The sequence below is a fragment of the Solanum lycopersicum genome, chromosome 3 (genome assembly GCF_036512215.1).
Source record: "Solanum lycopersicum chromosome 3, SLM_r2.1".
Classification (NCBI taxonomy): Eukaryota; Viridiplantae; Streptophyta; class Magnoliopsida; order Solanales; family Solanaceae; genus Solanum; species Solanum lycopersicum.
In genome coordinates, this window is record NC_090802.1 from 53,699,451 (window position 1) to 53,714,516 (window position 15,066).

Here is a 15,066-nt window from a genome sequence, read left to right on the forward strand (position 1 = left end):
GCTTCAAAATGTAAAGTGGCGAGGGGGAATGCATGCACAAGAATAACACTTGAAAAACAGAAAGTTGAAAAGTCACACTGTTTGGGTTGTGTGGTCCACACATCGGCTCTAAGAAATAACACACACCAACATTTTAACATTCTTCAGTTCCTCTCAAAGTCGAGGTAGAGAAAGAAGGGAAGAACATGACAAGCAACATAAACAAAGAAAAACGGGAGCTTTTGGATCAATTGCAGTGAAGGTACATGGAAGAATTCTTGCAAAAGCAAAAGCAGAGCGGTGCAGCACTTGGCTGTAGGTACCAAATGGACTCACCTGATGGTTCGCATGCCATTTAACCTTCCCTATTCCTTGAGCCCATACCAAAAACTATAGGAGTCACACCTCTCCTCTGATCAAGCATAGAGCTGAAAGAGTCCTAAGAAATAGACGAAAAACCCGACTTCTAAATAAAATTGGGTCAAAAGAAACAGACATGGTTCAGATGTCAAAATATACCATACAATAAAATAGTTTGGGCGATCGTACCATGCATATCAAAGACCGCCTCAAAGAAGACAATTAAAAAATAACCTAGAAACTACATCATAGTAGTGAAAGGACCTACGAAGTTCTTCATCCATACCACTGAGTCACAAATGCAAACAAGATCTAGTTTAACAGAACTTCCAGCGATTATCACAGTTTACACATGTGACATAGGTTGTCATTGGTTCATCAGCACTCCGAGTTTGCATCTGGTAGTAGGTGGTCTGATTTTTCCCGCACCTACCACACTTAAACTTATCTGTGCTGGCCTTGGGAGGACCTCCAAGCTGGCTATTAAATAAAGCTTTTTCTTTGATCTTCTTGTTCTCCTTTTGCCTTTCATCACTTGCCATTTCTTCTGGGCTCAAATCAACAATACTGTGAGGTGAATACTGTCCTGTAAGGACTTTCCTCCGGAAATCTGGGTTGTTTGGATCCTTGATATTAAACATTATTGACCTATACTTAAACTTCTGGGAGCCACTAGATTTTCCCCACTTCTCAAACATTGCAGTCTCAACCTGAACTGCCACTCTATAAGGATCAGAACCATTCACAGCATCCCTCAAATCATCGTCATCAACTTCAACAGAGACTTTGCAAAGAGCCTCAGAAAGGAGCTCCCGAACTTTGTCTCTCACAGGATCCTTGCAATAAACAAGAGCAGACAACTTTGGTGGGGCAGCACTAGCCCCAGATCTCAACTTTTCATCCTTGGGTTTCTTCTCAATCTTAACACTTTTGGAAGTTGTATTCTCAGTCTTCATAACAGAAACATTCTCAGACTTTACGTCAGTGAAGGAACTTTCTGCCTTCACTGCTCTCTCAGATTTTAGAGTCAGAGACTTACTTGACCTCTCAACTGTCACATTCTCAACCCTTGCCACCTTTTCAACCTTCACCGAGTTAAGACGCTGAAATTTATTGCCTTCATCACCATCATCGCCAGCACATTCAGCTTTTACAGATTCCCCATTTACTTCATTGCCGTTCTTATTTTTCATTGTCTCTCTCACAATTATAGTCTTCCAGTTCTTCACTACATCAGAAGCCAACATCTGGATCTTCTCCCTAGGATGTTTTGTCAACGTTCGGAGGCGTTTGCCCACCTGTAACATTATTCATTATGTCAATTACAGAAAAAGGATCCATTAGCAGATGAGCACCTCCAAGAGGACAATATAAGAAAGAAACAATAACAGGTAATAACACCAATACATGAAATTCCTGAATCAATCTCCGGGAAAGCCCCTGAGAGAATGAAACCACACTAGCTGAAACACACAAACACACAATACTGACCAATGTTTTTTTATCCAAAAGAAGAGAAAAGAGAAAGAGATACTAGTAGTACTACTAGTAACAACCAACAACAATAACCGTGTGAATAGTGTGAACTTACAATACTGACATTCTTCTAACATTGTTCTCGAAACATTTGAATATATTGAATTAAAAAATTATATAGTATTCAAGTATTAAGTATAAACAATACAACAACAATAATATACCCGATATAATCCCACAAAATAAAATTTAAACAATATAGTAATTAAAATTCTAGCAATCATAATTTTTAAATCCACAAATTTTATACACTATTGAGATTTTTAACTGGAGATCTTGATTGTACTTATTTTTTACAGACACAAGATTAATAAATTTTCCTCTAATAACAATACAAGCAGCAAGAAAGATAGATATACCTTAACTCTTAAAATGAGACAAAAACATTATACATAGCTTGTATATAGATGTTATGAAATCCCATCTATTTGGATAATAATTAAAATGAAATCGATACGTCATATTTAATTTAACCCAGCAATTAATGCACATAATGAGCCGCTGAAGAGTGCTACATGGGTTTTAGATTTCATTTCAAATATGACCGACTCAGATGTTTCAAGACCCGATAAGTGGTAGAATTTTAAGAAAAACAAATGTACTTAATGAGCTATCATCCAAATAATTCAGATTCAATGAGACCTAAGGGGCGTCTGTCGGTTTTTAAGAAATACATATTTAAAAAATGTTTGTAGTAACTTGGAATCGAACCCAAGTATTTACCATGATATTGAACAATTCTACCACTAGACTACACATACTCTTTGATGGAATACTTCCTTTGTTTTCTTTTATTTATACTCTACGATTGCAGTTTTGCATTTCAAAAGGTGGCAAAATCGATCGGTTTTCAAAGAAAAAAATTTATAGTTATTGAGCATTTTATGGTGGATGGCCGTCGGTTTTTCTTAAAGAAAAATAAAAAAAATTATAGTTCCCGAGGAACATTGCGTGAAAAATTATAGACAAACATCCTTTGATTTTCTTTTTTAAAAAAACCATTGAAAAACCAGCAGGCTCCATCTGTTTTCACTAATTGTTTAGTACTTTAGTCACACACTTCAAGTTGGTATTAGAACACGCAGAGGTCCTAAGATCAAATCTAACCGTCATCTGTTATCAAAAAGAATTTGTACATGCTTAGCGATGAAAAAAGAATTAGGCCCACACGTGAAAGAGCACGATAAAATATAATTAAGCAAAAGTGTGTGCTCTCTATCCTCTTAAACTAGATTAGATGATCACACAATTTTAAATTTTACTTATTCATCGATCCGTTAGAAGCGCACGCTTCTTTGAAATCCCATCACTTCTACTTCCCTTTTCATGATTGACAAAACCTTCTATTTAATCATGTAAAAGGTACTATCTGCATATGCAAGGATTTAGATATCACGGTTCAATTGCTTTTTTATTCTCTAGCTCTGATTTCTGATCACATGATTCAAAAATGGTAGTAAGAGCAAAAGTTGATTTCGATATGATCACTTGACTAACTCCAAGGATAAGGATAAAGTTCACTTCTTCATACAAAGAAAAAAAAAATGTTCACGACCTAATTAATTCATCGTGATTGTCTGCAATGGTCATTAAGACTTAAGGTTTCTAGGTAATATGATGTCAGGGCCATTATGTTATTTTAGCATGCTAGTATGCTAGCTGTGTTTCGATTTAAGAAAGGGGTACAGAAAGAAAGCAGATATTTGTGAGTTGTAACACTTTTTTTAGACCAAGAGAATATCCATTAGGCTGACTTACCTCTTCTGATTCTCTATTTGCTTCCTGAGTGGTAGTTCTTCCACTACTGAATGTAAAGGCATTAACTTGTATACTGCTAGAGTACTAGTTAAAGTCCAGGAGGTGGGATCACTTTAACTTAAGCAGTGATGACCCCTTGCTTTGTTGCTTTAAGTGATGGGTATCATTTTAATTCCTGATTTGGAATAATTACTAATAATGGCTTCTACATGATGTGCCAATTGATCCTAATTTTAAGGAACAGTAGTCCCAAGATTGCAATTCCACAACCTTCCAATTATGGTAAATCACATTTTTGGATAATAACCCAGAATCCTCATGAAGCTAAAAAGCATATCAAACAGCGGAACAGATCATTTTCTTTAAACAAAGAACGAATTCATTTTCTTTCAATGAAGAAGCACAATTGATATCCAAAGCAATTTGTAACTTAAAAGTGACAGAATGGTGCAAGGCTAGGGGTTATCACTTAGCATAAGAAGCAAGTGTTGTCATGTACAGAACTTTATTCCAAAGAAAAACACACAGAGATTCCCTTTAGCAATTTAATTTATTTTCTCAAAATAAAAAGATGAAGAATTCCAGGAACTGAAACCGTGCAAAATCCAAGCTTTTCAAGAGCAGGCAAATGGAATTAGCAAATGCGTGGATGCTAAAACTGAAAATAGCAAGGCGACGAAGAAAATGAGGATATCTTTGAATACCTGTGTGGAAACGAGGACTTGATAATTGACAGGAAATTTCTTAAGCCGCTTCAAAGCGTCAAGGCACCTATCCTCCTCCGGTGAGGAATCTGCACCGCCGTCAACAGCGGCTGCATCAGCCGATCTCTTTACCGCATCAAACAGCTCGATTAGCTCCTTCTCCATATCTACTGACTAAGAACAATCGGATCTTCAAGCAAGAAAAACAACAAACATTCTAATGCGCAAAAATGGAGCAGGTGAAAGTCTTCGGCGTTTCTTCAAATGATGATGAAACCCTAGAGTTCAGATGCGGGGGAGATTAGTCGTTACGATTGAAGCGGGGATGAGCTAATCAAGGTTGTTGCGGCACGTGTGCGGCGATCGGACGGTAGAGAAAGGCACACTGGATATCAAGATCCAATGACGTAACATCGGCGATTGATTATAATTAGCATAGTCTTAATTCTTTGTTTTTTCATTACTACCGCTTCCTCCTCCTTTTTTGGGCATATATTTAAAAACCGTATAAGAAATACCCATTGTAAATCACTACATTTTTTAAAGATCAAAATATTAGAAAGATCTGTTGCAGATAGTAAAATTGCGGTACTAACATAGATTTTTTCATTTTATAATTAAAGAAAAAAAAAAGAGTTTACGGTATAATGTGATTCCAAAATGGCTGTTTGAATATTTGAAGAACCGACGAGGATGATGCTTTGCAAGGTAAATGAGCAAAGAACCAATTAAGCAATCCAATATTAGAAAAAGTCCGTTAGATACTTTTGCTATTCCCAGCTTGCACATTCTCATTTCCTTCACAGAATAAATAATATGCCCTGCGAGTTGAACCCCAGTTGGCTCACAGGCATGTTAGTGTTAGATTCGGGTCTTGACATCGAGCTCAAAGCACTGATGCCTACCTATCTTGTATTAGATTATGGTACAAGCTAAGAATGTTATGTAATAATTCTTATCTAACTGTTCACTCTCTTGCTGAAACTGTGAAGCACAAAATTTAATCATCAGATAAATGATGAGATGAAAATTGAACATGCAACACCAATTAAAAATAAAAGTTGGATTATTTTGGAAACCCATTCAACCTCTGCATAGCATACACACAGGATCACAATTCTTTCTGGTGAGTACACCATAAAACAAAGCGTCAAGTTAACAATATGAACAAACAGTAATGAGCACAAAGCTCGACCAAGGAAAATAAATCCAAATCAGAAAATTGATGGAAGCAGCTAACCATCAAAGGCTCGTGATCATAATAACAAGGACCATGAAATGTAAATGTATTATTGACTTTAATCCTGCTCAAGGATTGTTTATCACCAAAAATGATATCAGTTAGCTACCAACTTCCTCAACATTTTTATCACTTCTCTTCTTCCTGCTTCTCGATAAATGTCTTCCTCAAAAAATCCCATGGCTGAAAAGATATAGTGAAGAATGTATAAAGTCAGATAAGCAAATTAATTATGACATCAGTAAATCAATTTCACATACAACACTGTGGCAATAGCAACTAAATCAACTAGAAACACATTCGAAAATCTCAAAGGGAGTTGCAGGTATTTCCTGAATACCTCCCCCCCTCCCTCCCTGGAAACTATATTAACTGGAAAAGCATTGAACAATCTCAAAAGGAGTTACAGGTATTCCCAAAATCTTAATCAGCAACTTCTTTTTACCTCTAGAGACTGCCTTACACATACATAATCCTTTCTGGGGATATAAAGCAAACAGCTCATTACAAAATATCCCATCAAGCTCAACATATTTCAAAAAACTTCTATCCAGCTCAGCTCATCTGGCATCTATAATTAAACCTACCTCTCCTATCTGTTTAACACATCTTTGGATATTATGAGCACGGCATAGATTACAACTTCCTCATAGCTGCAGGAAAATGCCATGGGTCATCAAGAAAAGGTCTTATCAGACCTGATAAGAAGCTTCTTTAAGTTATCAAAACAAGAGAAAGAAACAGATATAATTTCAAAGAACTCAAGGAAATAGAAGTGTGGTGAAACCTAACATTTATATCACATCCCAAATAACTTAAACTATGCAGCCAAATATAAGGGATAAACCATCAAGGATACTCCTGGGGAACCTTTCAAACTAATAACAGGTAGGCAACTCGTAAAAGATTTCAAGCAACAGATCGTTGGGAGAACCAATTTTTCCCATATGAAACAACAAGAACATAAAGCTACAAAAACTAAGGTAACCACCAAGAGAGATCAAGAGTAAACCAGTATCAAGAACCAAAAATCATGGCATTTAGAAAACAATAGTTCAAAAAGATGCTTGCCAGAAAACTGTTTCCACCTGCACCCTCCTCCCCAAAATTGTAGCATTCATGTCTAACTTCCATAGTATAGCTTATTGTAACTCTTTGAACTGAATGTTATCTAACACTTCACTTTTTTAGGTCTTTTAACTTGGAACCTACGGAGTACGAGCACCGAAGGAAACCAGAGGCAAATCTAAGATTTATAAATTATGGTTCTAGTTTGTGGTTCTACCACATCTCATTTGATTTGCTGGGTTCAAACTCAATCAATTATACTTATTTTGCAGATATTTTAACAGGGTCCAAATGAAAGCTATAGGACTCAGATGAACCCACAAGCTATACACTACATCAGCCTCACCTTTATTAGACCAAATCAAAGGAGAAACATTAGCTTGATGGTGTAAAATAAAAACATCAATATTTCAGAATAAAAAAATTTCACATTAAAGAGTACCAAAATCTGGGAGGTGGCAGAACATCTCAGTCTATCTAAGATCTGGACTAACTACAACAGTAAGTGGCTCGGAAAAGTTCCATGGATCACCAAAGGTCACTAACCATACAATTCTCGTACGTTACAAGGATCAAAGAAAGTAAAGCGGTATTTTGCAAGTGCAAAAAGCTGTGTATTGTTCCTATCCTTCTCTTTGTCCATTTTTATTGTTTTCTATTAAAAAAAAAAAGAAATTCATCACTGTAAACATTCTACTAATAACCCATCTTTTGTTACTTCGTCATTGCTTAAACCAAACATATTCAATCCCCTACCGCATCCTCAAATTTAGATCGAGCAGAACACATAGATTATGAAATCTATCAACAAGAGTGTAAACCCAAAAACAACATGAATACACAACTGTTCAACCATTGAACATCTCCAAATCCAAATCCAATAAAACTCATTAATCCTGATTAATCATTTGATAATGATTCTAGATTAGGGGACTGAAGGAAAAATCAACACAATCGATTCAGTATCTAATCAACAACTTTGACTTTCAAATAGTATCCAAAATAAATGAAACATAAGGGAAAACAAAGCAGATCTGGATATATATTATAAGTAGAGATCTTAAAATTAATCAAAAACAGAAATGAGGAATTGAGGAAAAGAAAAGGAGAAAAGACCTGAATCACCCAGAGGGCGCCAGTAACGGCGGCGACACCCCACCCTGCGGCGGCCTGTATATCGGTGGATTGGGGACGGCGTTTGGGGCTGAGGAACTTGAAGAGTCCGTTACCTGCTGCAGTAGTCATCTTCGGCGTCGGAAGCCCTAGACTCTGTTTTTGCAATGTAATTAATGAGAAAAAGCAAAAGGAATGACAAGTCCTATAAAGCGATAGCCCCACAATTTAAGTTGGTCGAATTCCAGCAGAATAGTTTTTTCACCTTCTAGGTCTAATTTTAGATCACCACATTTTAAGGTTCGTGGCAAATTGAAGTTAAAAATAAAATAAAATAAAATATATATATATATAAATAATTTTCGCATATATATATATATATATATTAATGTGTCATTCAATTTAGTTTTAATTAGTATCTATGTATTTTAATTTTGAATAAAATTAAAATTAAACTCGTATAAAATTAAATAACACATTCATGTCATGTGATTCTACAAAGCATTCTTATGTGGCGTTTTATATGTATTACGCCACGTAGAGTGTATAATTTTACTTTTACACACTCAAAATTAAAAATATAAATATCAGCTAAAGTCAAATTAAATTACATATTCATATATATGTCTATAATTTTATATTCATGAAATAGGTCTTCACAGATCCATGTCAATAATTGTAAAATTGTTATAAATACATTGAATTAAGTGGATTGTCCATTAAGCTTATCATAAATTTATCCTTATCATGGATATGTATTCCCAAGATGATGAATCTTTTTGGGATAGAAATGTATCTACTAATGTGACATTAAACATGGTGACCTTTTGGTTGATTTCTCTACCTATAAATAGAGATATCATTCACCATTGTAATATACACTTGAATAAGAAGAAAATGACTCTTTTTTTTATCTACTTCTCTTGTCTTCTTCTCTTTATACTTATATTGCTATGAGTTTACTTTTATAACACGTTATCAGCACGAGTATCTAGCTAATTGAGAGTGACTTTTAGTTTTTCTTTAACTCATGTTTAGGTTGATCTCGTTATGAGAATCAAGGTATTATTTGTACAGAATCAGGTATGTGTTAATTTTTATGATTTAGAATACAATAGTATTTAATCACTAACAATTATCAGGAACCAAAGGCATATACTACTTTTGGTTGAATATGAAATGCTATACAAAATTTCTTAAATAGAAGAAGGTATAAATTTTGAATAGCATGAGTTTGAATATTATTTTGATTGTTTTGAAAGACTCAAAGAATAAGTCATGTTGTACTTCGGTCTATTATACCGTTGGTTAAAGGTAAGACGATGGATTCAAATTTCATCGCACCAAAAGGGTAAGACATCAGGTTAAAGTCCAGATGCACCATAATGAAAAATATTTGAGGATAAGACGATAGATTCAATATCTATCACACCAAAAGGGTAAGACAACAATTAGAGTTTTGATGCACCGTGATTGGGTTCAAGTCCCATAGAATTATGGCGTAACACACCGTATATGGGTAAGACATTGAGTTTGAGCCAATGCACCATAGCGATGATAAAATGATGACTAAGAAAAAATAATATATTTTTGATGAAATTTCTTGAAATTCATCATATTGAATTTGCTCCATTTCTTGAAAAGAATGTGGTAGCAACATGTGATAACTCTAAAATTCGCATGTTGACTTGCTCCATTCAATCATATGAATGTGGAAGAAGTGAATGATTAGTCTGAAAGATGACAAATAACTAATGGTATGAATAAAGCGTGGAGGGACGGAATCATAATAGTCATGATTGCGGTAATGCTAAAAGGAAGAACACTATGAGTTCTTCAAATAGTCCTTCAAAATGTGAAGACATCAAAATGGTATGAAAGGTCATTAGACTTGTGAATGTTGTCAACACAATAATTTGACAAGTTTATAAATCCTCTATCATGATATAAGAAGATAAAGTGATGGTACACTTGATCTTTCAAAGTGATGTTGAGGTGTGTCATGAAAATATGATGAATTTTAAAGCCATGACAATGTGCTTATAATCCAAATTTATGAAGTACATATAAATAATTAGTCCATTCCTTGAAGAGAATGTGACTTGTGATGAGTATCGTGAATGCTCGACCATTCTATAAGAGAATGAGTCCAGATGTGATAAAATCATTATAGGTTGGATATATGTCACAACTCACCTCTATGGAAGGTTTGAGAAAAAATGGTATATGTCACTTCTCATTTCTACGGGATATTTAAGAGGAAATAAATTTTATTTGGTAGAAATGGCTAATTGTATTGTACGTTTTATACGTCACTATGGTATGTTTATTGTGAACTATCGAAAGGGCAAAAAATAGAAATAGTTCTTGCCTATAAGGGTTGTGGTCATTATTGTGTGGCAATACAAATTTGTCATTTATGGTGTACCTATGGTACAACAAAAGTAAAGCAAGAAAGACGTCTTGCTCGTAATGATTTTGACCATGACAATAATAATATAATTTTCTCCTTGAAGGAGATGCTCACCATAGGGATGGTGTCATGCAATATGTGATAGTACACAAAATTAATTGCAAAGTCTAACGAGTTGTGCTATTATCAGAAGAATAATATTGGGGTTGTAGTAAGTCTCAAAAAAAAACTTTTTAAGTTTCGGATGAACTGAAAATAAATATTGAGACTATAAATCACTACAAACCGAAGAGGGTTATAAATGTTTATGTAAAAGATTACTCTACTTTTCCTCTTGTTTCTTCCATACAAACATGTACATGCTGATGAAATCACATGTAAAAGTAAATTATAAGTGTACTAAAATAAAGATCAGTTGGCATGACTGGTTGACCATTCCGATTAAATGTGATGCAAACGTGATTGAGAATTCAGGTGATTTATATGATGAAGAAATAAAGATTCTTCAAGAATTCTCTTGTGTTGCTTGTTCTCTTGATAAAATGATCATTAAGGTTGGGATTGTAATCCCCTAAATTTTTTGAAACATATAAAAGGGTAATATGGGCCCGTTCACCTGTCATGTGGATCATTTGCAACTATATGATTGATGCATCTATGCGATGGTCACATGTATTTTGTTGTCAACTTATAAATTGATTTTTGTAAGGTTGTTTGCTCGAATTGTTAAAATTAAGAGCACAGTTTCAAACTATGAAATTATATTAATAATGCTGGTTGATTTAGCAGAAATTGTATGCCTCCAATTATAGCTAAATCATGGTTATGAGAACAAAACTTCCAAATAAGATATGGTATGAGATAATTTTATTTAATATGTAACAACACATGTATGCATCAAACCAACAAGGTTTCCCCATTAAAATTAGTTCAGGGTCAAGAACCATATAATTTTCATCTAAAATGTTGAAAGTGCGGTTATGATTTTAATTGCTCCACCTCGCATAAAGATGAACTTCCAAATAAGGTTGGAATGAATGTTAGATTTTCTAATTGGGGGGGGGGGGAGATGATTGACAGCTGAAAATTATTTGTGAGGTTAATTATGAATTATCTAGATCCTCGTTAAATAAATATGTGAACTTAAAGTTCAAGGGATAATTCAGTTGCATAATGTTGCAAATCAATTGCCAGATGAATGCACTGACCCTATGATATAATTCAGCTGCAAATGCTCCAATGTGAAGTCCTTGAAGGACAGAGTCTATGATACACTGGAAGCGTAATAGACCAATCGATTCCAAATATAAAATTCCTTGAAGAAGGAACGAGCAAATGATCAATATGATCATGATAATGAGGCAAGTGCTATAAGAGAGCACACTAACATAACACTTCATAAAATCTTGAAAAAGGTTCAGGTACCTGAAATAATGAAAAATGAAGAGATCTCGATAAGTTATGTCTTGTTGGAACCGATATCAAATAACCGTCGACGGTATCTTTGATATGAGGTAGCACTCAATGATATAAATTGTGACGAGGATCTTGAATTCAAATCTGTCATATAGTGTGGACAGATAAATGGTTGGCCAAGTAAAATGCACAATTCAAGTATATTTTGTTTCACTTAAAAAAGTGATATTTTGGACTGGTAGTCCATAAATTAAGGTATAATGTCAGTGAGGTACAAATAAATTATTATGCGATAGTATAATTGTAAAATATCAAATACGATTTGTGCCTTGGGGCATAAAGGTTTATCGCAAAAATTTTGACATTATTGGAGATGTTTTCTCCTTTGGTGGATGCAATGAGGTTTGTTTTGATCTGGCAACATATGAAAACTTGAATGCATGTAATTAATAATTGTAATGTCTAGCTAGACAATGAAGGTTATATGAAAATCCTTGAAACAATCGAGGTGTCTGAAGCATATAAGAGTTTGAAAGAAACTTTTCCAATAAAGCTTCAAGAATCCTTATATGGATTAAAATAGTCAAGGAAGAAAAAGGGTACAAAAGAATGACCCTGATTGTCCTTGTATTTTTATGAAAAGGTCTTAGTAAGACAAAATTTTGTTTTGACCTGCAGATTGATAATTTGACAAATGAAATATTTGTCTAACGGTGCACATACAATGAAAAGTTTTGATGCAATTTTATATGGATAAATTGCATTCATTGAGTACCCAAATGATTATGAGATCACTTGAGATAAATGATGATTCAGTTTGATCTCAAAAGAAGGATGAAGAGTTTCTTGGTCATGAAACTCTATCTTGGTGCAATCAGGGCATTAGTGCATCTTACTAACAATATTTGACTAGATATTTGTTTTGCAGTAAATTTACTGGCAAGATTCAATTTCTCCCGATAAAAGGACATTGGAATGGTGTTGAGCACATGATTGAATATCCTTGAATGACTATAGGTATGAGTTTATTCTATTCCGAGGAATCCAAGACAAAATTGATTGGGTACGCAGATGCATAATATTTATCTGATCCGCATAAAGCTCTATCTCAAACACGCTATGTGTTTGCATGTGGAGGCACAATAATATTCTGGCGATCAATGAAGCAAATGTTGCTATGCAGAAATAAAAGTCCTTCATGAAGCAAGTCGAAAGTGCGTCTGGTTGAGATAAATGACACACCATATTCAAGAAATGTGTGATTTTTCTTTGAAAAAGAATATACCAACCACAATGTACGAAGATTGGAGACATCATCACAAGAAATTAAGTGATGTTTTAATCAGGGGAGTATAATACGTGTTGCACTCTTTTTCCCTTAACCGAGGTTTTTTCCCATTGGGTTTTCATGACAAGCTTTTTAATGAGGCAACAAATAGTGCGTATCAAAAGATATGTGTACTCTTTTTCCTTCACTAGCGTTTTTCCCATAGAATTTTTCCTAGTAAGGTTTTAACGAGGCACATTATCTATGGACATCCAAGGGGGAGTGTTATAAATACATTGAATTAAGTGGATTGTCCATTAAGCTTATCATAAACTTATCCTTTTCATGGATATGTATTCCCAAGGTGATGAATCTTTTTGGGATGGAAACGTATCTACTTATGTGACACTAAACATGGTGACCTTTTGGTTGATTTCTCTACCTATAAATAGAGATATCATTCACCATTGTAATATACACTTGAATAAGAAGAAAATGACTTTTCTTTTATCTACTTTTTTTGTCTTCTTCTCTACTTGTATTGCTATGAGTTTACTTTTATAACAAAAATGTTACTATTTTTTTATATTTTTCATGCATTAGAGTTGTATGGGAAAAATTAATGTAAAAATGTTGTATGCCATATTTTTGACAATACAAGGTTTTCGTCTATAATTTTTGCACTCTAAGCCTTCTCCCATTACTTCTCGTTTAAGGCATATCTTTAAAGAATATTTATGAGCAAATGACATAAATGGTCCTTAAACTATTATAGTAAACTTAAAATAGTCTCTTAACTATACATATGAATATGATCTTTTAACTATTCTTTTTTTTAATCAAGTTTGATTTCTATTCATTTTTTGTAAAAACTATTAACAAACACAAATAAAAAATCATTAGACGCCAGTCTGTCTCCTTTCTTTTTTCCAATTCTTCTCGGCTAACTTTCTTTTTTGTCATTTCTTTTGTCCATTGTCTAACTATTTCCTCATCTTTTTTTTTTCAATTCTTTTCTTCATTGTCTTATTGCAATTAAGTCGTTGGTCGTTATTTCATGCAAGTCAAAACAAAATACAAAGTAACGAATAGAATTGAGAAAATATTGTGAGCAAAAATACGATTCTATTTTCATGTTAATAATCAATTATTATATCAATGAAACTGCATAAATTTGCAGAGAAGTTCAAAAATCAGCAATTAAATTAAACTATAGTGCTCTGTTTTCAATAATTTTTGTGCAGAAAATAGCTTAAACTACTAAAAAAATAGCAGTTAATCCAATTGCAGCACCAAAACACCCAAAAAATCAGCAGAAAACTGCAAAATCAGCACCAAACTATACATAGCACATCACTAGACAGCAGCATCAAACCGCCAAAAAATCAGCACCAAACTGCACAAAACACAGCTCCAAGAAACGTCACCAAACTGCACAAAAATAGCTCCTAAAACGCCACCAAACTGCTGCACAGACAGCAGCACCCAACCACCAAAAATCATCACCAAGCTGCACAAAAACTAGCATAGAAACTGCGCAAACTGCACCAGGAAACATCACCAAGCTAACCTAAACTGCACAAAAACAACACTAAAAGACTGCAATGATCAGGTAAAGAAAATAACACAAAACAGCAACTAATCACATAAAATTATCACTCAAATGTAAATTTGCACCATAAGTAAAATGTCGTCAAACTACGTCAATCACGAGAGCACGTCACTTTGTTAAGTCGAAATTAGCTTGTCTCTCCGGAGATAATGAAGAATTGGAAAAAAGAAAGGAGACAGATTGACTTATAATGATATGTTAACGGTGTTTATAAAAAGTGGATAGAAATCAAATTTGACCCCAAAAATGGATAGTTAAAAGACAATATTTCTATAGTTAAGGACTATTTTAGATCTATTAGGATAGTTTAGAAATTATTTGTCATTTTTTTGAATATATATCCCCTTATTTAGAAATAAGACTTTGGGTACGAACACAGTAGACTGTTGTACCCAAAGCAATGTAAATTGTACTGTCAATTTGTTGCTGAATGGACAAGTGAATAAAAAATAATAGTGAACATGTGTAGCATCTCACATGTGGATTTTTTTTTTTGTATAAATTTAAGGAATCCCATAGTGTAATTCAATAATTACATTCTGTCCCGATAAGTTTAATAATTACAAAAAATTCCTTAAAATTGCTGAGTCGTGATACTTT

At 34.0% G+C, this 15,066-nt stretch overlaps 1 protein-coding gene and 1 long non-coding RNA gene across 2 annotated transcripts; both read right to left on the reverse strand.

Annotated features, from left to right (window-relative positions):
• Positions 1-426: 426 nt before the first annotated feature.
• Positions 427-4,956, reverse strand: LOC101254979 (transcription elongation factor TFIIS). The gene is made up of 2 exons (XM_004235179.5): positions 4,338-4,956; positions 427-1,637 (listed from the first exon to the last, which is right to left on the reverse strand). Exons 1-2 carry the CDS (start codon positions 4,500-4,502, stop codon positions 657-659), a joined length of 1,146 nt encoding a protein of 381 aa, XP_004235227.1. The 5' UTR covers positions 4,503-4,956; the 3' UTR covers positions 427-656.
• A 9,003-nt stretch (positions 4,957-13,959) lies between these two features.
• LOC138347765 (uncharacterized) lies at positions 13,960-14,687 on the reverse strand. The gene is made up of 2 exons (XR_011220296.1): positions 14,532-14,687; positions 13,960-14,445 (listed from the first exon to the last, which is right to left on the reverse strand). It is a non-coding gene; the product is annotated as an uncharacterized lncRNA (long non-coding RNA).
• Positions 14,688-15,066: the final 379 nt, after the last annotated feature.